Source organism: Podarcis vaucheri (assembly GCF_965113315.1).
Source record: "Podarcis vaucheri genome assembly, chromosome: 9".
NCBI lineage: Eukaryota > Metazoa > Chordata > Lepidosauria > Squamata > Lacertidae > Podarcis > Podarcis vaucheri.
In genome coordinates, this window is record NC_138767.1 from 21,560,365 (window position 1) to 21,582,542 (window position 22,178).

Here is a 22,178-nt window from a genome sequence, read left to right on the forward strand (position 1 = left end):
CACAAAATGCCATCACCCTGAAGCGAGGAACTTATTGCAAATGTTTTATTGTGACATCAGATTAAATCTATTGTTTTCACACGATAGCTTTAACAGAAAAGTGATTTTGTACACAAGTGACCCTACACATTTAGAAATGTGATGCGCCAACACAATATTCATATGTAGGTATTAATTCATGAGTGACACAACACAACAGGAATTGTCAGTTTTAATAGTGACCTGACAGTACAGGAACTAAAAAAGTTGCTCTAAAATATTACACCAAGGCTTGGAGATGTTGAATTCTATGCTCATGTATCACAAAGAAATGCTTTTGCAAACAATGTCCAAGGGGATACCATTAATCAGAAGTCAGTGGGGCAGATCTGAATAAGGATCACATTTTGTTGGGCTTCTAGTCCTCCGGCGTTTGTACTGGGTTCTTAGTACACCAATACAGTTCGGTTGCTGAAAAACAGGGAAAAAGCAAAAGGGGGAAATGTATGTGTTCATTAGCAAAAGGGACTATGCTAAGCATCTGTTACTGGCCTATTTCTGGTGATGTACCGGTAGTTAGGCTGCTTGTACACCAGGGGTTTAGTGGGTAGAGCAGTTGTTTTGCAGGTTCAATCCCCAACAGCCCCATCCTTTATATGCCCAGCTGAAGAGGGCATAGAGTCCTCTTCCCAAGACTGCTGATTCCTTATGTGTCTGTGGTGCTGTTTTTGCTAAATGAGCAACAAAACTTAAGAGCGTGACCATACAAAATAAAGGGAGTGATACACATGTGTGTGTGAACTTGCCCCAAGAGTTTCAGGTTTGTTGTAATGCCTTACCTTTTCCCTTAACGCATAAGATCAAATGCTTCGTTGATTTTATCAAAAGGCAAAGTGTAAGATACAAGTGCATCCAGGCTGAATTTCCCTGCCATGTAATCCAACACCAGGTTTGGTACAGAATCCACACCCTTCCAGCCTGTGAGGGGGAAAACAAACAGATTCAAAACTGAATTCCTGATTTTTTTTATATGACACTGTTCACAAATATGCCAGCATGTTGACTGGGAGATATCGTACAACAAACTTGTTTTTCCCAAAGACCAGACTTATTGTGTAAGGAAAACTATAGGGAAATGCACAGAAAAGTGTGGAGTCAAGCTTGCTCTGACACATTATCATCTAACCTCCCTGCAAACAAATCAGAATGAACGATTTTCAAAAAGCAAGTCATCATGAACTGCCCCCCAAACTGCATGGATGATCTGAATGCCTGAATGTTGTTGTGCCAGTTTTTCCTCCTGTTTTACCACCCACTTTCCCAGCTCCTGGGGCACACTGCGCATGGGCCCACACTCTAGAATGATGTCGAAACAGGTTTTCATTTATTTCTCAAAAGTGGAACAGGCTGTTCCATTTAATATCCACCAGATATTTGGACTCCAGAAATGGGAGGCAATTCAATAAAAACATTCCAGCTGTTGTGTTTTTTGAGGTTGGCTCAGAAAGAAATATCATCCAGATCTGGGAACATTTGAGCAATTGACAATAAATCACAATTATTTTGTACTAATTGCTTTGGCTGCCATAAAAGCCACAAAACAATTGAATGAGTAGTAGGAATTACTGGGACTAAGGCATTTTCTAGTACGGTGGGACAGTAACTAAAATCTGTGTAGCCCCATTCCCCATTAACTTTCTATTTAGTACAAGTCTTGTTGCCTTTCTATTTAGTGTCTCCTTTGCTTAAGAAATCTCTAGTGCTCTAATGAGAGTTTATGTAATCTGAGATAATTCTTTTACTTTCAAAAAACCTTTAAAAGCCACTGAGAAAAAAGCTTGCATGCTCTAGAATGTGCCATCGATGTGTCACTCTTCTGACTTCATTCTCTTAAGTCAGGGGTCACCAACCTTTCTGGGGCAGTGGGAAGATTTGGGATCTTGTGAAAGTGACGTGGGCACCACTTACAAAATGCATGCTGTGGAGTGTGGTGCATCACAAAATGACTGTTGTGGGTGTGTGACGTAATGAATGCCACATCAAAAAGAGCAGAAAAAAGACATAGGGCCACACAATGGTGAGGGAATATTCCCCCATCAGTGGGGACAAAGGAATCTATTTCACCACTACATTTGCTCACAGAGAGAAGCTGTTTGCACCTCTCCTCTGTTCAGAACAGACAGAACAGGGCCTGTGTCCAGTTCTAGTATCCAAAGAAAAGTGGGCATGTTTAAGGTAACATGTTCAATATAGGAGAGGCTGAGCAGGCAAACAGGAACTGAAGAGAAAGAGCAAATAGTCTCAGGTGTTGCAGGTTTTTTTTTAGCAAACTTTTTGTGGGCATCACAGGAAGTGCTGGTGGGCACACTGGCTCTCATAGAAACACATTGCAACCTCTTCTTAAATCATGAATGGGTCAGCATGAGATGACCCAGTGCCAGAAACTGATCCTGATCCTGACACGATCCGTATATGGACCAAAAGGGTTTCAGGCATCATGCTTGTCTGTAGTCCAGTACAAAATTGTAGAGAAATGTAATACAAATAATATAATGTAATATCACAGGGTGGTGAACCTGTGGCCTGCAGGCTGGATCTGGCCTGCCAAACCACTGCAGGTGCCTCACTAGTTCCTGGCAACACCTGTATGTGCAGTCCAGCTCAGCAAAGGAGAAATCACCTTATCACAATTCTGAGCTGAGCAAGAAGATGGGCTGGATTCAGGATTCAAAGCTGCAAGAGGGACAGAACACCTGTAAAATGTGTTTACGGCAAGCTACAAGAAAACAAGCGGTGTTCTGTCACCCCTGCTCTTGCAGATAATTAAAGCAGTGCTGCCCATCTTGATCATGGCAGTACTGAAAGGGAAAATAAAATAAATCAATTGTGCAAACTTAGAAATAACTATGCAAGTGTTATTTCAATCCTAGATACTACTTCAATGCCATTTCTGGCATTTATATACTGTTAGGGAAAAACTAACCTCCGAAAAAGGTGGCGTTGATTTTCCGGCCCATTATCAGGTCCAGCGGAGAAACAACGAATCCTTCTTCACCCACAGCCACTCCGACGATTACACAGGTGCCCCAGCCAACAGTGGTACAGCAGAGAGCTGCTTTCTGGAAGGCAAAGGAAACTAACAACCCAGTCCTGCTTATAATTAGGAGCCACAAAGTCAACTCTGCCCATGAGTTCAAATGGAGTTACAACATTCCCAGTTGACTTTCACTGGCTTCGGCAACATTTAAAGAGGGGGCTTCCAGATGAGTGCTTAGCGTGGAATGGATGCTCCTTATGCATGCTAGTAATAAATATTAGCAGTGTGCACATGATGTTATCAGCATCAAAATAGTAGCCTATATTCACCCCTTCTTTTACTCTTGATTTACGCTTTCAGGAGGAAATACTAAAAATCTGTTGCCAAAATCCATTTGCAATATTTTGTTTGCAAATTAAGTCCCTGTCTGGGGAAGCACCCAGAGTTATATGCTGCAGTTGAATGACCATTTGGCACCAGTGCACTGACAGGTTTCCATTTGCAGAGGTCTTACCATCTCATTAAGGCAATAAAGTTTTGTCTCTGTGTTGTGTGCATTGCAGAAATATCTCCTGTCACCCACCAGGTATAAAAGCCCCCTCTCTCCAGTTTACGTGACACTAAGCATAGCCTGCCCCCCTAGCTACATTTTACATGGATGTCCTGAAGGCATTAGGCAGGTGGAAAGATGGCTCTTTCGAGTCCCAGTATAGTCCAGCTTTACCCACACCTGCTATTTCTGCTTGTTTCTGAACAGTTTACCCAAATCTATGTCCTTACTTACAGTACATTGGGATCTGCTGCTCCTGTCAATCCTGCTGCCTGAGGCAGTCACTTCACCTTGCCTCATTAGTGGGCCAGCCCTGACCTAGGCTTACTATATTCATATAGGAATATATATGAATATGCTTGCAATGATCATATAGGAAGCAAAAACGCCCCAAAACCCAAAATCGCATCCCATAGTAAATAACATGTGACAAATGGGAGAGACAAACTGCTTCCTTTGTTGAACAGTTGAGTTTTCTATTGCACTGTAAACAAAAAGTGAGGTTCCCTAATGAGAACCTGCAAGTCGGACCTTGGTGTGATGTGGTGGTTGCATTAGTCTAGAACTCAGGAGACCTGATCAGCTTTAAAAGACAGACTTATGAGTTCTCATGAAAAAACTAAGCAAGACCACATTCATTAGGGGTGGATTTTGAGAAAATCAGGGAATTCCCGGTGGAATTTCAGGAAAAGCTTAGATAAAATTGAACAGCTTTCTCATTACAGTTGTTGGATTTTGCTCATCCTTATTTAGAACATAATATTTTAGCTTTCCTGCTTTTATTACCAATTTTTACTGCACTGTAACTTTATTAAGTGAAGGCTAAAATACATACCATTACTTTTATGTTTCCAATGCACTCGATGGCAAAATCTACCCCTCCATCGGTCATTTCAGCTATAACCTCTTGAATGGGGTTCTTGAAATCCTCTGGACTGAGGCAGTCAGTGGATCCCAGCTCTTTTGCTAGTGCAAATTTGCTTTTGTTAATGTCAATCCCAAAGATACGAGATGCTCCAGCTGCTTTGCAGCCCATGATAGCAGAAAGGCCGACCCCTCCCAAACCAAAGACAGCACAGGTAGATCCAGGCTCGACCTAGAATAACATGAGAGAAATTCACAGGGAACTATTTTTAATATCTGGATTTTCTTTTTTAACAAAGAACCTCTTATCTATTTGGCTGAAACAAAAGTAAACCACAGGGTGGGTGGAATTTCCTCTTCTACACAACTATTAAGGGAGAGAGAGCCCTGCCCCTTTGTGCATCTCCCATGCAAAAATAAACAAAATCCACCCCTATACAAAGCTAAATGTAGAGAGGAAATAATTTCCTACTCTGGTCTTCTTGACATGATAGTTCCCTCACCCTGCGACATTCAGTTAGCTGTGCCTCCACTTGCAGTCTGAAGTAAAACTGTTGACACAGCTGTACCACTGCAGAGAGAATTAGGCCCAACTTAATGTAGGATAACCAGCCTTATATAACCAATATGCTTAAGTCTAATACAGTGTTTTTCAACCTTTTTTGGGCAAAGGCACACTTGTTTCATGAAAAAAATCACAAGGCACACCACCATTAGAAAATGTGAAAAAAATTAACTCTGTGCCTATATTGACTATATATAAAGCAATTCTCTTGAATAGGAATCAAATAAACACAAAGAAAGTATTTTAGAATTACTTTATTATGAAATAGCAAGTAAACAGAAATATGAAAAATTATAAAATACTTTATTCAGTGCGCAACCTGGGCCTGTTTGGCTGAACACAAAGCTGATATTCTGGCTGGAATCGAAGAAAGACACACACGTAGCTCTTCGTCAACAGCTCTCAGTCTCTCTCTGTAATTAGTTTTTATAGCAATCATGCTTGAAAAGCTCATCTCACACAGATATGTAGTGGAAAATGGGAGCAATGTCAAAATAGCTTTGTTTGCCAGAAGGGGGAACTCCTTGGCAGTATCCAACCAAAAACTGTCCAAAGGTAGATCAGCAAATCTTAGCTTGAAACCACGATTTTGTCTCAGTTCAGTTAGTACCTCCTGCTCCTGTAAAGTCATGTCCTTTCCACCAACTGATGCTGAGCTATAAGGGTCCCTAACCCAGTCAAGGCATTCAGTGGAGACTGAAGAGAAATAAAATGACAACTTCTCCAGTCCTCCTGGTGACTTGAGTCGCAATGTCTTCTTCTCTCCGCTGCTGCGCACACTGTGCTCAGGCGGGAAGGAAGTCGGAAGATAATGTCCTACTGTGATAGGTCCAGGCAGGAGTCTGGACCAATCACAGCCCGGACATCAGAAAAGTGGAGGGTGAGCCCCTGAGGAGCGCCAATCAGTGTCCCTGCTGGCCGAGGGTGGGGTCAACCCCCCCCATACCCAGGACACAGTCCGGCGCCCGCCTAGTGGGTGAAAATTTGAATTTTTATTTTTTAAAAATCTTTCGAATTTTTCAATTTTTCCCACGGCACACCAGCCAACATCTCGCGGCACACTACTGTGCCGCGGAACAATGGTTGAAAAACACTGGTCTAATAAATGCATGAAGAGGTTAATACCATGGAGTAAGCTGTCCAGCCTGCTTAAGCTATGTTGCTTCCTTTTACCTTGGGAAGAAATAGATAATCAAGCTTTTGTCTCTGTCCCCCCAGCCTACTTGAGACTTCAGTGTGTGAGGAGGGCTGAGCTGGTTGCTCCAGCTCAGCCGCATGGCTTTCATAAGCCTCTTGTGTTCCTGTACCAATAGTTTAGGAACTTTCACTACTTTGTAACTAAGCTACGTTTTACTGCCTTTGCAACTTTTCTGATGGATGTATGGAAGAACACATGAATCTGACCTTTAGAGAGTTTATAAGTAAACAAATTTTTTACTTACCAAATGCATGGTCTTTCCCTAAGCTGGGGAAAGTGGAGCACTTTGGAAGGAACTTTTAAATGGGACAGTTTTGGAATTCACTTGGAAGGGCGTATCTTAAAGCGTTTACCACCTATATTTCCATGCTTTACTTTGCTGCATATTTTGTGATTTTAAATCTCTGCTGGGGTTCTCTCATCAAAGAGTACTTGCCCCAAACTTGGATCTTGGCTTTTTTGAATCAGCACTTAAAACTAGTAATCTGAGTACGTCTTGCTTAGCAAGGGTTGAAGTAAAAGGCTTTTGGGATCCCGCCAACTGCTTATTTTTGTAAAGATTCTAGTTGGCCTTGACATGGCAAAAATGTTGATACCTCCCCTCCCCCTGTTAATTATTTTTTAAAAAGTAAGACTTGAGCCATCATGAACTCACCTTGGCAGTATTAATAGCAGCCCCATAACCCGTGGAAAAGCCACACCCAATCAAACAGACTTTATCTAGAGGAGCAGCAGGATCAATTTTGGCAAGAGAGCTTTCTACCACAACTGTGTATTCGGAGAAGGTACTGGTTCCCATGAAATGGTAAATCTGCTTTCCTTTGCACATGAACCTGCTTGTGCCATCAGGCATCAGGTCTTGGTCAGAAATTGGTGTCTTTGCTTTGCTGCAGAAGAAAAAAACAAAAGTGAAATATGAGCATCCATGGGCATCCAGGATTTTTCTTGGGGGGCAGCCCAGGCCTTTTGTTGGTGGGGGCAGGTCTTATGTTGGGGGAGGGTAGAATTTCAGTTACCTATGTATTTTCACTTTTATTGATGGGGGGGGCAGCTGCCCCTCCATGATCCCCCCTGGCTATGCCCATGTTAAGATCCAAATTTGCTTATTTAACTTCTAAGTATAAATACTGTATGCATAAAATTTCTACACACATACCTCAATCCTCCATCTAGATAAGCAGTAAGCATGATCAGAGTTCAAGGATACATTCCAGGCAGGGGAAAAAAATGCTTGAGAAGGAGGTGAAACAGAACCAGTAGCAGGCATGACTGGGGAGAGTATGTAGGTTGGGGAGAGTCCCAAGGACGAGATAGAGAGGTTTGGATGTATCTACACAGATGTGTAGATTTAAACAAAAAGTGGGTCCCCTGAAACAATAAATACACAAGTGGGGTGGTAGATAGGGCAGAGATGCTGTGTTAGCTTCCTGGCAGTTGGGTTACTTTTCCTCACCATGAAGGAAGCGGTAGGGAGGTTGTCACAGTGTAAATACATTGGAAGGCACACTGGACTGGCTCTGGTGCATTTGCACTGTGCTCAGCTCTCTACTGCCTCACTTGCTTTCATTTTTCCTCCTGGTAAGGAACAGGTTTTGGCAATATTTCTACTGATGGCTTTGCAGCTCACTTGCTAGGTAACCTAACCTAGGTTACTTGCATATATTGCTTGCCTGGTTTATTGAGTTGGCTTCAGCCGGCTCCAGAGTGCACATGTGGGCGAACAATGTGGCAGCTGCAGTAATTGGTGCCTCAAATAAATTTACTTGAAATGTGTACCTGATCCGTTCACAGAGGTTAGTTTTGGGACTCAAGCAGAACTTGCACTGTCCACACTGAGGAAGGTACAGCGGGATAACTTTGTCACCTAAACAAAACAACAAGAACGCATGCAGTATTACATTTATTTCTGCTATGAACTTCGGTACAAGGCAAGCCTTGGGCTCATGAACTCTCCCCTCTCTTCTAGCCTGATCACAAAGCCATGTTCAGATGCTTTTGCTTCCATTCTTGATTAACTGCAGCTTGTCCTGTTGTCTACAGTTGAACAATCTGTGGTGGATCTGATGGTTTGAAATGGTCTAGCTGTGAGTCATGAACCTGTCTTGCTTCAAACAAACCATAGTTAAGATTAACCACAGCTTAAGATTCAAGTGCAATGTTAAACTGGGTAATTCAAAACAGAAGTGAAAGCTTCCTCCTCATACCAACACAAAGGGAAGCATGCTGTTTAGGAGTTTATATTGACAATGGGGAATATTTTCCAGCCTAAGGCCTGTGTTCTTTCACGGAGAACCTCCCAAGGGCCACATGTCAACGTGGGCAGAGCAATAGATACGATTCTTACTATATGACAGCATGATAGGCTACATTTGAGCCATGCAAAATCCAGATGTTTCTACATTCACACCTTCCAAAAGTGTTCAGCTGAAAATTGGGGTGTGTGTCTTTTGGTGCTGCACTGCTCCGCAAGTCAGCTGGCTGCCTCCCCTAGCCCCTACCTGCCAGCTTCTCGTATAGGCTAGCCCCAGTCAGCAATCTCACTGCCCTGTTGGGGGCCAGTTGAAGTTTTGAGATTGTTTTCAAAGGCGAGTTCATGCATGACAACAGGGATGCCAACTTGAATAAAATATTGGGGGGGAGGTACGCCCCACCCCACACAATCGATGACATGACGCAGTGCACGCACACCATTTGAATGGTAATGCACATCAACTTTGCAGGGTCCCCGGTCCCTTCAAATATTTTACTGGGGGAGGGGAAGCCCCCTCAGCCCCTAGGAGTTGGGCTCCTATGCCTGACAATAAAAACACTCCTTTTTTGAACAGCCGTTTAAAGCAATCAAAGCCCTTCACGTGCATTATATAGTTGCAATCCTTACAAAAAGTCTGTAAAATGCAGGCAATCCTATAAGGTACTTCCTGTTGCAGTTGCACTCAGACTGAGAGAGTGTGGTGTGCCAGAGGCCATCCAGTGAGGTTTTGGAAGATGCAACATCTGAACCAGGAACTTCCTTTAGCCTACTACAGTTTTAAACTGTTTAATGTTTTTGATTTAATTGTTGTAACTCACCCTGAGACCTTAGAGTGAAGGGCGGGTATTGATTATTTAAAATAACAACAACAACAACACCATCACCACCACCACCACCACCACCTTTCAGGCAGTTGAGCATCTTAAAAAGAGAAATGGGCCAATGGCATGGAGGACAATTTATAATGTATCAGTACCTGGTTTAAATCTAGTCACACCTTGGCCAATGCTCTCTACGATTCCAGCTCCCTCATGGCCTAGTATGACAGGGAAAAGGCCCTCTTTAAAACTTGGACTCATGGCATGATCATCTGTGCGGCACACCCCGGTGGCAATAATCTGAAAGAAAGACATAAAACACAAGTTGATAACTTAACTACACGGTGAGGTGGTGGTGATGCAGATTCACACTCATTCTCCTTCATAGGCTTCCATATTCACTACTGTCTTTTCCCATATTCATCCTCCAATATGTGTCCTCCAGGAACTTTAGGGAGGGCGTGGGAAGCCAGTGTGAGTGTATCGGGGAGAGACCTTTCCAAAATGGCCTCCATGTTGTTGTTTGCTGTAAGTTACAGTTGACATTATTTCAAAGCTATGCTTCTCATGTAAGCTGTGGGGTATAATAAAGATGTTTCTCAGATCTTTGGATGCTCACCTTAACTCATATTTCATGCTCTTTTGGAGGGGAAACTTCAACTTCCTCAAGGGAAAAGGGTTTCCCTGCTTCCCATACAATGGCAGCCTTGCATTTAATAACCTGGAAAAGAACCCATTGAACTGAAATGTAAGGTTGGTATTAATGACCCCTGAGCTCCCCCGCCCCCACAGCCCTGTTATTTTATAGCTCTAAGATCAGATTCCGCATAAAAAGAGACTGCTAAAGACAAACTTTGCCTAGCAGTTTATCTTTGGCTAGGTGAATGGGCTTTTGCACAACTAAAAAGATGGCAATAGAAGCTAGTAGTTGGAGATCCTTGTGGAAAGTGGCATGTCTTTCTTCAACCCCATCTCCCCTGGCTGGAGGTGATGCCATCAAGTGGTGTGTGTGTGTGTGTGTGTGTGTGTGTGTAAAAGTAAGAGAATGTATGTTTGGCAGTAACAGAACCAGGTCACTCTGAAAGAGACAGAAGCCTGACTTGTTCTTTGTGAAAACCTGATGCCTACAGAACTGAGAGTTCCTCTAGAAAGCTAATGGGGGAACAGGACCAGTTGCAATGTGAATGCTGTGAACATTTCATCTTAGCCTGTAAATAAAACCTGTTGCAGAAGTACCATCGGTCTCTGGCTACCTCATTAAAAGGAAAGCAACTCCAGGGTTTTTTTTAATCTATATCTAATCTATATTCCAATTATTAAGCAGGTTGTCAATAAATTAAATAAAAACAGATCCCCTGAAATGTAGTTTTAGGGCTAAGCAATTGAATGGTTTTTACTGCAAGATACTTTGAGGGCCAGTCTTGACATGTGCTTAAATATGTAGCAGACGCCTCCCCACCACCACCACAGTGGTATCAACTGGAGACTTTTTTTCTTAGGTTCCTAGTCATTGGAGAGGAGTCCAATCTCCATTCCATTCAAGGCAAGGGAGAAAAGAGATAAGCTTCTCCTTCCCATGTGTTGCCTTCACCGTAGGAATCAAGCTCTTTCGTCCCTGTAATTACCGTATTTTTCGCTCTATAACACGCTCCCAACCATAACACGCACATAGTTTTTAGAGGAGGAAAACAAGAAAAAAAAAATCTAAACGAAACAGTGGATGTATGATTTTTGTGGTTCATGCTGTGGCCACAGACATGTGATCTGACGGTGAGTTTGGGGTAGCCCAATGCAAAAATCCTGAGGATCTATGTGGATCCGTGCTTTGTAACCACGTTTTTGCACCACTGCGGCCCCAGGCAACAGTGGGTGCGTGATTTATTTGGTACAAGCTGTAGCCATGGACATGCTATGTGATCTGATGGTGAATTTGGGGTGACCCAGTGCAAAAATCCTGAGGATCCATGTGGATCCATGCTCTGTAACCACGTGAATGAAGGAACTGTCAGTAATGTATGGTATCTCCAATACAGTGATGAAGGAAGAGGAGGGGGGGAGCTCACACTTGTCCTAGGCAAAGCAGCCAACTCCTATAGGCCTAGGTGCCTTCACCCCCCCATTAAATATTTGAGGGAGTCATCCCCCACCCCCCATTGTGGTATGTGAGTGGGGCTTACCTGGCTGTCCCCCCAATATTTTTTGAAGTTGGAAGAGGGAGGGAGGGAGGGAAGGAAGAGAGAGGGGGAACTCACATTTGTGCAGCTGCCTTGCCTCGAACAGGAGCAAAAAGAGGAGGAGGAGACTCAGGGACATGAGCCTTGTAAGCTGCTTTGTTTGAATTTACCTGTGAGGTGCTGGGGGAGGGAGGGAAGGGGAATGCCCTCTTTGTCCCTCCTTCCAGCTCATTATAAAGAAAGCAGAGTAAGAGCTGCTTACATTTGTGTAAGGGAGAGCCATCGAGCAGGCAGACACTGAGAAAGAGAGGCTCTCTCCCTTTCCCCACCTTGGCTTTTACACGCTGCCACCGGCTTCTGAGCTGCCTCCCTTCTCCCACCTCGCCAAAAAGCCATAGAGCAGGCAGACAGGAGGAAGAGAGGCTGTCTCCCGACACTCAGCTGTTGCTCAGCTGTTGCCGGCTTCTCAGCAAGCCAAGCGGAGGAAGAGAGGCTGCCGAACAGCCAGCAAGAGTGGCTCCTCCTGCCTGCATTCGCTCCATAACACGCAGACACATTTCCCTTTACCTTTTAGGGGGGGGGGAAACTGAGTGTTATGGTGCGAAAAGTACGGTAGCTATGGAAAAACAAGATATGTAGCTGCCTGCTAGGTATGCCTAGGTTGGCCTTCAGTCTCATTTGAGGGGGAAACTATCGTACATTTTTTGAAAATTAGCCATGTGAAATGTCTTACATGTGTCGAGACTTCAGAAGAATGTGCTGGGGGCAAATCCAGTCCAAATCTAGTTTTTAGCACTTGCCAAAATTATGTTGGCTGACTCCTATTCCCATTGTTATGTTGGACACATCCCATGAACCAGCTGGACGTGGATTGATTTCTACTGTGTGTGAATTGCCAAGACCATATCAATCCACTCTTAGCTGTATTACAAAATATTCAACAATCAGATGATATCCAGATGTGAACAGGGTAGCTGCCTACATATTACTATTATTTGGTTTGATTTATAACATGCACTTCCTCCAAAATGAGGAAAAGGAAATTTCACCCAGAAAGCATAAGTGCATCACCCAAAAAAGGACACCAATTTGCATTTGTTGATTTATATGGATGCATGCTAATTTAGAAATAGTTACTGTGCTATAAAGAAAAAAATATTTCATCATAGCAGCCCAGGCGCTGCTAAGTGTTGATGGGCAAGTTCAAGACCCCAGTTCTGCCTCCTTAGGGTTCAAGAGCCAGTGTGGTGTAGTGGTTAGGAGCGGTAGTCTCGTAATTTGGGGAACCGGGTTCGCGTCTCCGCTCCTCCACATGCAGCTGCTGGGTGACTTTGGGCCAGTCACGCTTCTTTGAAGTCTCTCAGCCCCACTCACCTCACAGAGTGTTTGTTGTGGGGGAGGAAGGGAAAGGAGAACGTTAGCCGCTTTGAGACTCCTTTGGGTAGTGATAAAGCGGGATATCAAATCCAAACTCTTCTTCTTTATCTTTATCTTTAAAGGGTTCTAGGGTTCATTATCTCTCACTCTGTCTCTGTCTCATTGTTCTGCATGTCTGTGGAAAATACTAGCCGTGAAAGCATCTCTGAGCTGGCACTTCTCTTTATTAAGGACACTCGTGGGAGGTCAAGCCAGCAATGGTTGCTATCCAAAAATCATCAAAGGGGTGTTCACGATCAAGTTTTAAATCTGGAAGTGAAGAGACAGATACTGCAATCTGTATCTGATCTGTGTATGTGTCCTAAGTCATAAGAAATGGTAACTGGGCTGGAGCATCTTCTCAATGGAAATAAACCTTAATAGGTTGGTTTTTTTTTTAATAAATGCATAAGAATGTGGAGCTTTCTGTTTCGAAGAGGGAGGATGAGGATTATGGGGGGCACTATAATGCTTTATGTGTTGTCTTTGGCCATCCCCTAAAGTACTACCCAGATATCAGTCTCCTTTCCCTTCTCTTCCCTCTGCCTGCAAGCCTGTGTTAAGAACCCTACCAGTAAGCTGCAGATAACCCTTTTAATAAACCAGATTACCAACTAATGCACAGGACCTGAATTCAGTAATCAAGACTGACCAGATATACGGCTTATAAAAGTAGAGCCCTCTAAAGCAGAGCACATCTCCTTTGACTGCATCACTGGGTTGAATGACTAAGGAGAGCAAATCAGGGTGAATGTGGGAGAAATGCACATTGCCATCAATGGTGGACCTTGGGGTCTCAAATTTCAGTAGCTCCCTGTGTGACACCAAAAATCGGCAACCCACTCCTCTCACACTCTATTATAAATAATAGTTGCGGTGTCCCCTGAGGCACTCCTGAGGCTTCATGCCCAGTTACAACCAAGCCAGTTGTGCTCCCCTAAATCCGCCTCTGTTGCCGTATAATTTCCATGCAAACAAACTGGAATGAATGCATAATAAAGACTGGCTTTAATCTAACATTTGCAGAAGCTTTGTGCAAGCAAATCACAGGGAATTCTCAATAAACAAGTTATCTGGAGAGTCCCATAACCACCCTGTCCAGCACTAAAGGGAGAAGTGCATTAAACAGCATGGCTGCCAGTGCCAGTTTCTTACTTTGCCAGCTGTGCTCATACTTTGTTCCTGGGGAGATCAAGACGAATTCAGCTGGGATCCCTTGGGGTCAGTGGCTCTGTGAAGGAAGCAGCTTGTAGAATCTGTGTCTTGGGAGGGAAGATGTGGACTAAATATCAGCTGGAATTCCTCTTCTGCCACTCTCTCACTTTACCCTTGCCACCTGCTCCCTCTTCCCTCCTACCAGTGGAGGTGTTCTTGTTTTTAAGCCCTCTGTCCTTAACCCGTTTCCGCAATTATAACTTTATATTTTATTTGCATCTATGCAGCCAACATCCTTTCCCCCTTATACCTAGACGTTCAGCACATGCAAACATATAATGTTCAGTAGCGTGTCAGTGCAAACAACTCTAGTGACAGGAGAGGCTTTAGCAAAATTAATGGTGACAATGATACCAGCTCTTTACTCTGGAAATGAGAGTGGGGTGTGGGGGAACTGTGCTGAAAATAAAGTCGCTGTAATATGAACCTCACCACAACCCTTTGCTTATACAGTGGTACCTCTAGTTACAAACTTAATTTGTTCCGGAGGTCCGTTCTTAACCTGAAACTGTTCTTAACTACAGGCGTGCTTTCGTTAATGGGGTCTCTTGCGTGTTATGCCACGCCACCGTAACACGATTTCCGTTCTCATCCTGAGGCAAAGTTCTCAACTCGAGGTAACTCTTCCAGGTTAGCAGAGTTTGTAACCTGAAGCGTTTGTAACTCGAGGTACCACTGTAATTGGTAATGTAATCCCAGCACTCAGAACTACTTACCTGAATAGCAAGTCTATTTGAGACTGACTTGGAGATCATATTCAACACTTAGATCAGCTGATCATCACTGATTTTGCCTTTTAAGATTAAGTTTCTTGCTTACTCAAAGCAATGTTAAGCACAGCACTATTAAGAAAGAAGCAACCTATATCTGAATTTTAACCAGAAAAAGTAAAACAAATTGTTCTTAAAAACCCCTCTTACACATCTGTTTTGATTGAACAGTTTTTCTGCTTCCAAAATAGCAGCCAAGAAAGAGTGATTACACTAAATTCTTGACTCCAAAGTTTGCAAGGGGTAGAAGGACATGATTAATTGGCCCCATGGAGTTCATTTTAAGCCAGATGGTTTTTGTCTACAATTTGATGCATGCTTACATGGGAGTAAGTCCCACTGACCTCATTCATAGTATCATAGGATTGTGCTGTTACTTAGGTAACCAAGTGCATATCTGAAAACAGGGATGGGGAACTTGTGGAGCTCCAGATGTTGAAATATAGCTCCCACCATTCCTTACCACTTGCTACGCATGCTGTCAAGGAATGATGGGAGTTGAAGTCTAACAGCATCTGGAGGGTCGTAGGTTCTCCATTCCCTCCAGCAGTGGGGTGGGGGGTGGGAGACTACTTATTTCCCCCCAAGTTTAGCATGTAATTCAGGAGCCGACACTGATCTGCTTGCAAACTCCCTGGACAATCAGGTGGGGTGTAATGCTCAAGGAAGACTGGTCCCAGACAAGCTGAAGTAGACTTGGTGTTATTCCTTACAGTCGCTGCCAGCTTTCCAAATCCAACATATGCTACATTTACAATTCTACTTCCTGCCTTCCCACTCAATGGGGAAAGGTTGATGGAGGTGGAGTGGAAGGGGCTGTTGTGAGTGGGGACACTGGGGGGCGGGGCTTACATGCATAGCTGACACCTCCTACTTATGTTTTAAATTTCCTGTTCAAGGCATAGCACATAGGGCTTAAGTGCTACATTGCAAGAGCACCACCTTGGCTGCGACAATAATTAGCTGATCTCACTGGTAATTCTCACTCATCTAGGCCTTTAAAGCAGGCTTAGGCAAACTTGGCCCTCCAGATGTTTTGGGACTACAATTCCCATCATCCCTGATCACTGGTCCTGTTAGCTAGGGATCATGGGAGTTGTAGTCCCAAAACGTCTGGAGGGCTGAGTTTGCCTATGCCTGCTTTAGAGCTTCTGAATAACTTAGGAGGATCATAGGACCATAGACACAGACCGTCCTGAGTCTTCCAGGTGTAGGGCGGTATATAAATTCAATTAATAATAGTAATAATAATAATAATAATAATAATAATAATAATAATAATAATACTTATACTTATACTTAGTGCTTTTTTCTTTAAAAAAATGTACAGTGGTACTTCGGGTTACATACGCTTCAGGTTACATGTGGGAGCCAGGAAGTCATGGAAAAAGGCTTGTAGCGCCACCTGGTGCCTCGCTGACCTCGGTGACCTGCATGTCCGTGCCTTGCAGTGTATTAAGTGCATAGCCTTATATGGAGTTATGTTCCCCCTCTGCTCCAGCGGTGCAGCGGCAGTGGGAGGCACCATCAGCTAAAGTAGTGCTTCAGGTTAAGAACAGTTTCAAGTTAAGTACGGACCTCCGGAATGAATTAAGTACTTAACTCGAGGTACCACTGTATAGGGATAATCTCATTTTGACTCAAGAAAATCACCATTTTATAGCTGAAATTGGGGAAAATGAAGAAATGGACAAAAGTACAAAGATTCACAAAATGTTTAGGGGTATGCGTACCCCCTGCGTACCTGCAGAAAAAAGGACTGATAATAACCATCAACTGCTCTGGAAAAAAGGAGTGAAAGCACAGAATGAAAGCATTTGCATGGAAGAAAAAGCATGTGGGTTGTAGAAGGATGTGAGTGATTAAACTTTCTTTTCCTTGTTGCCACAGCCACTTTGCACATCAATGGGAAACATGGGCCAGGCAATATTGTGGGTTTTTTTTCTTGCAAGAAGACAGTGGCCAATATCTCAGTTCCAACACTATGGTATTTGCAAATATGTCGCCAAGCAAAATGGAAAGATAGTTTCCTTACCTGGGCCTGCCCTTCTGGAAGTGTCCTGTCACATGCATATATAAGCACAAATAATATTGCAGCACTGGGATTAAGCACTAGGACAAAAATATTAATATTCTGCTTCAATAAATATTTGTTGCAAAGGCTGGCTTATCACTGGTCAACATGGTTTTGAATGAGCCACCTGCTTGAATGTTTATTTTCCTACATTTTACTTTCTGGCAGGATTCTTCAGAATTTATATGATAATACGTATTGATTTAAATAAAAATATTTTGCAAACTAAAGCTTCTAGTTCGTGCCTGTTGTTGGAGAAGGCCTCTAGCAGATCTGAAAATGTGATTAATTTCTTAGGAATTTTCGTTTACGACTAAAGAATCACATACATTGTCACTTTGGCTGAGATTAAGTGCAATGTAGCATCTTGTCGGGGTAATCAGACATCAATTTAATATTTTTATGTCGCCGTTCATAAGTCCTTTGCTTTACCACTAATTCATTTCCTTTAGCATCTAACTAATAATAATAATAATAATAATAATTTTTTATTTATACCCCGCCCTTCCTGGTTTAAAAACCGGGCTCAGGGCAGCTAACAGCAAATATATAAAACATTGATTAAAATGCGACTTAAAGCACTGAAGCACATTCTTTTTGTTCTGTGCTGTGTACTATCTCTGATAAGCCTCTCATTGCCCACCTTATCTGTTTCAACTAACATTGATTTTCATGTTGCTTTATATTATGTTATGTTCCATTTATGACCTTGGGATCAAAGTAATTATGTGGGATATGTTTATGGGCTTGAATTGGTTTCCATAGTATGTTCCTCACTGAACACGACCTTTTTATCTGTCTTGCTCATGCCTTGCGTGTGGACTTCTTGGAGATATCCCTGTAGCCATTGTGGGAAGCAGGAACATTATCGCAAAGGTTACAAAACAAACTCAGTTTTATCTTTAGGTGCCATCACAATTCATTTAGCTTTTAGTTTTGTAAAAGGAGGCCAGCATCGCACAATGGTTTATGTTTCCGTGCTATTGTATTGATTCTAGAGTTTCTTCTCTAATCTGTAGCGACGAAACATTTCATGGCAAAGAGGTATCTGCAGCCCAGCAACATTTTAACTTGTTTCAGCAGACCCAGATGACAGCTGGGAAAACAAGACTTTTGGCGTTTATTGTCTGTTATAAAACAAAAAATGGCTTGTTGATGATTTCCCTCAGGAATTCCCCCCCCCCCATTTATGACAGCTTTATATACAAGTTTATGACCACTTTGAGGAGAGACATATTCACACTAAATGTGTGTGAATTATTTGCAAAAAGTGACAGGGTTCTTGTTGCTACTATGTTGTATGCTATTTGTTGCCCTGATCACTGCCTGACATCCATTTCACCACCAGGATTTGTGCTCTTCCTAGTTCAGAATAAAGGCAATGAAGGAAATCAGGAGAAAAGTATTTGCACTTCCTTTGCAGTCATACCAACTGCTAGTACTGTTTCCTGCTCCTCACCTCTTCAAGTGGTGAGAAATCTCAGGGATAATGCTGCAATAAAAGAGGGGGCCTTCCCCCACCAAAGTTGCTGAGCATTTCCATTCAAATAGTATGTGTGCGCCATGTCATGGGCTTACCTCCCACCCCCAATATTTTATTCAAGTTGGTACCCCTAGCTTGAGGAATGGATAAATCTGCCAATTTTGGTTTCCTTCAATTTCTCATGTCTCCAGTTTCAGATTTTTGCTAAATTTCCACGTTTTGCATTTTAAAAAAGTCCTCATGAAAGTCCGTCAGTATTTTAGTGTACATTTCTTGAAATATAAACATTTTTGCAAGCTACTGCCCCTAATCCCATGCATTTTTGCATTTTGTTTATGTAAATATGTGTGTTTCATTCGTACTCTCCCTAAAGCAGGTATAGGCAACCTTCGGCCCTCCAGATGTTTTGGACTACAATTCCCATCATCCCTGACCACTGGTCCTGTTAGCTAGGGATCATGGGAGTTGTAGGCCAAAACATCTGGAGGGCCAAAGGTTGCCTGTGCCTGCCCTAAAGCAATGCAATTTTGTATGTTGTTTTCGCCAATGTAATCACTTTTATGCATACGTTCCCCTTTTATGCGTAATTCAACCTTTGCGAACAGAAAACCCCAGTTTCAGTCTCTGGTATCTCAAGGCAGGGCCAGGAGAGAACCATGCCCGTAATCCTGTAGAGCCGCTGCCAAGCAGTGTAAATGATACTGAGCAAGGTGAACCTATGCTTTCACTCTCTAAGGCAGCTTCCTATGTTCCTATAATCGCTAAACCTGTCATTGGCTCTGGGTACCACCTGTCATAGGTGCCATCTCACGCCGAAGATTGTGGGTGCCCACAAAAAGGGCTTCAACTTTGCCCATTGACTTTAGTGGGGCTCAGACCCCACAAATATATTAATGTGGGTGCCAAAGCACCCACAGCCCCCTGGAGTTGGCCAGGTGCCTCCTGCTGTTCGTCTCTCTGCCTTCTGTCCTATCAGTTCCAGTGGATACCAATCACCAACTATGTAGTTTGGCACCCAGGGAAGGTCAGAAATGGTGCAGAAAGCAAAATCACCCCACCTAGCTATACAGTTCGTAGTTAGATATATCGCAGGAGTGGATTAGATCACACAGAAGAAAAATCACTTTCCACCTGGCCATGTCACCGTTGAACTGGCTCATTGTTAAGGATTAAGCAAGTTTACTCTTACTGTTAAAATATACAATGATCTCATTGCTTTTGCAGTAGCTTTGTACACAAACTGTAGCATGTGTTTTGCTCTCCCTTTTTTCTTCTGAAGTGAAACAAAGAGCCAGGGGTTGGATTTGCAGAGGAATTATCAAAATGTCCCTGGCTAATGTAGCATAAAGCAGTACAGAAGATTGCTTAAACGTTACTATGTACTCTAGGTCACAAATACGATGAAGCCTCTGTCCTAAAGGATATTAATAATATCCTAGATTATTACAGTCCAAATATGCGGAATAAATGCTCGTTTGATACGGGCAGCATATCACCTGACACAAGAACAAGAAAGCAGCAGAGACTGCCTTTAGCTTTCTAGGTGCATGACTCTGACTTTACAATACAGTGGTACCTCAGAGGTCGAACTGAATCCATTCCGGAAGTCTTTTCCAGCCCTATCAGGAGATTCCAGGGATTGAATTGGGGAGTTTTGCAAAGCAGATGCTGTACCACTGAGCTCAGGCCCTTCCTTCTGTGGTCCCATCCTTCCTTGGCGCAAGTGGCATGCAAACTGCTCCCCTGTGGCAAGAGCCCATGTTGCTGAGGTCAACATTTGAATACATATTGTAATGGGTATGAGTTACTCGTGCGTAAACTGGTGCCTTTCTCGGCTAATTTGCCTTGTTAAAACTTTCTGACTGCACAGCCCCTTCTCATGGTGGCTGCCTCAGTCACTGGCAGAATCCGTCAGTGGGCGTTTCTTGAACCTCTTCCAACATAAAAGTTGTTTGACACCCAGTCTCCTCCTCCTCTCACTGCGCGGGAGTCTTCTGCGCAGGGAAGGCGTGGGTAGTGGAGGACCTGGGCTCTCCTCACTGATGTCCAGTGAAGAGTCCTGGAGCCCTCTCTCCAATTCCCCCGTCTGCCCCTCTTTATTCCCGGTGTTGCGCTGATTGGCTTCCCCCTCTACTGAGCTGTTTCTCCCCCTGCTGCTGGGTCCTTCGTCAGCATCATCTGGGAGCCTCCCCTTCGCCTCTCGCTCCGATGTCAGTTCCCTGACACATATGGATCCTTCTTACCCAACTGTTGCCTAGTCATGGAACATCCCTTCCTCAACCACAGGACCACACAACCAGGTTAAGAATAGAAGCACTGATTTGGGCAGCTAACCAATACGATATAATGTTTCTTATTGTGTTATACTATTGTTTTAATGCATATTTTTAAAATCCTGATTTTAAGCCTCCTTTTACAAACCACTAGGCCAAAAGATGAAATTAAAGCAAATTTATTTGTTGCGATTATGCCCCAACCATGTACAGTCCTCTGTGTGGTTTATAGATCCAATAATTTCTGGCCGGTTGGAAACCATAATCTATACATGAAGGGGGTTTAGAAAGTTTTTGAGGTCAGCAGTAAGAACTTTTAAACAGAAAACAAATGAAAGTCAGTCCACAACATTTAGATTCGGTGGGAAAACAGTAGTCCATGCATGCTTGCATGCCATGGTTGAGGAAGCCCAATCATATCAGAGCTGAGATGGGTATTTAGAACGGTATGATAATGTGGAATAAAATTATACTGATTTGAGTGTATTTTACATCGTGACATTTTAGGATGCAGTTAAGCTTATATATTGCAACACAGTCACTGTGGAATCTTTCCAAAAGTAGCTGCAGCCTATTTTAAAATAATGCATCAGTATAGTTTGACCTTCTGTTCCCTAAATGACCTCTAAAAATATGACAGCTTTAAAACAAAACATTTCATATCTTTAAATGGAAATAAAACTCTAGCAGGAAGTTACAGTAAATATTTACATACTGTGAGATTATTGCTGGACAAAGATTTTGCTTAAAAAAACGGAAAGCCTTAATGGTTCTTATATAATGTTTCCTTATATAATTGAAACAGCAAGAAATCAGTCAAAAGAGTGTTTCTGCTGCAATCAGATTACCAAGAGTACCAAGCACTTAAATGAGGGTTGGAGGAGGAATCTGTTTTACATTCAGAATTTGTAGTTTCTACTCCAGGAGAGCTTGGCCTGCACTGGGTCGTCTCTTGAATTGAACACCTACCGTATTTTTTGCACCATAGCACTCACTTTTTTCCTCCTAGAAAGTAAGGGAAAATGTCTGTGCGTGTTATGGAGGAAATGCCTACGGGTGGCATGCCTACGGATTTTCCTCCTCTAAAAACTATGTGCGTGTTATGGTCGGGTGCGTGTTATAGAGCGAAAAATACGGTACTTATGTCTGAGACCGTGATTATGTGTGTGTGGAGAGGGGTTTGATTTCTTTTTTTTAAAAGTGCAAGTAAAACACTTCCTATTTCCCAGTATAAACGGGTCAAGTCTCATGTGGTAGTATATTTCTGCAACATAATGTTGTAAATATTAGTAAGCTGTGATGGGTGATAAAACATTTCCAGTGGGCTTGCCAATTAACCTTGAACACATAATTATGATTCTATGATTCTATGTGTTATTGTGGGGTGTTTTTTTTGTCAGCTTCCCCTTATAGTATGCCCACAGTAACAAACAAATGGCCAATGCTATAAGAATGAATTCCATTTTCTCTCTTGTCTGCCACTGTTAAGCTGTTTTTCAATGTCAAAACAT

At 42.9% G+C, this 22,178-nt stretch overlaps 2 protein-coding genes across 3 annotated transcripts in view; one reads left to right on the top strand and one right to left on the bottom strand.

Annotated features, from left to right (window-relative positions):
• The window catches only part of LOC309540292 (uncharacterized protein C4orf17), a 166,003-nt gene that overhangs the window by 3,223 nt on the left and 140,602 nt on the right, over positions 1 to 22,178 (top strand). The window lies entirely within an intron of this gene.
• LOC309540298 (all-trans-retinol dehydrogenase [NAD(+)] ADH4-like) lies at positions 51 to 14,755 on the bottom strand. Its single transcript, XM_082237075.1, has 9 exons — positions 14,008 to 14,755; positions 9,882 to 9,983; positions 9,421 to 9,562; positions 7,970 to 8,057; positions 6,849 to 7,080; positions 4,402 to 4,662; positions 2,963 to 3,098; positions 819 to 957; positions 51 to 450 (listed from the first exon to the last, which is right to left on the bottom strand). Exons 3-8 carry the CDS (start codon positions 9,521 to 9,523, stop codon positions 827 to 829), a joined length of 951 nt encoding a protein of 316 aa, XP_082093201.1. The 5' UTR covers positions 9,524 to 9,562; positions 9,882 to 9,983; positions 14,008 to 14,755; the 3' UTR covers positions 51 to 450; positions 819 to 826.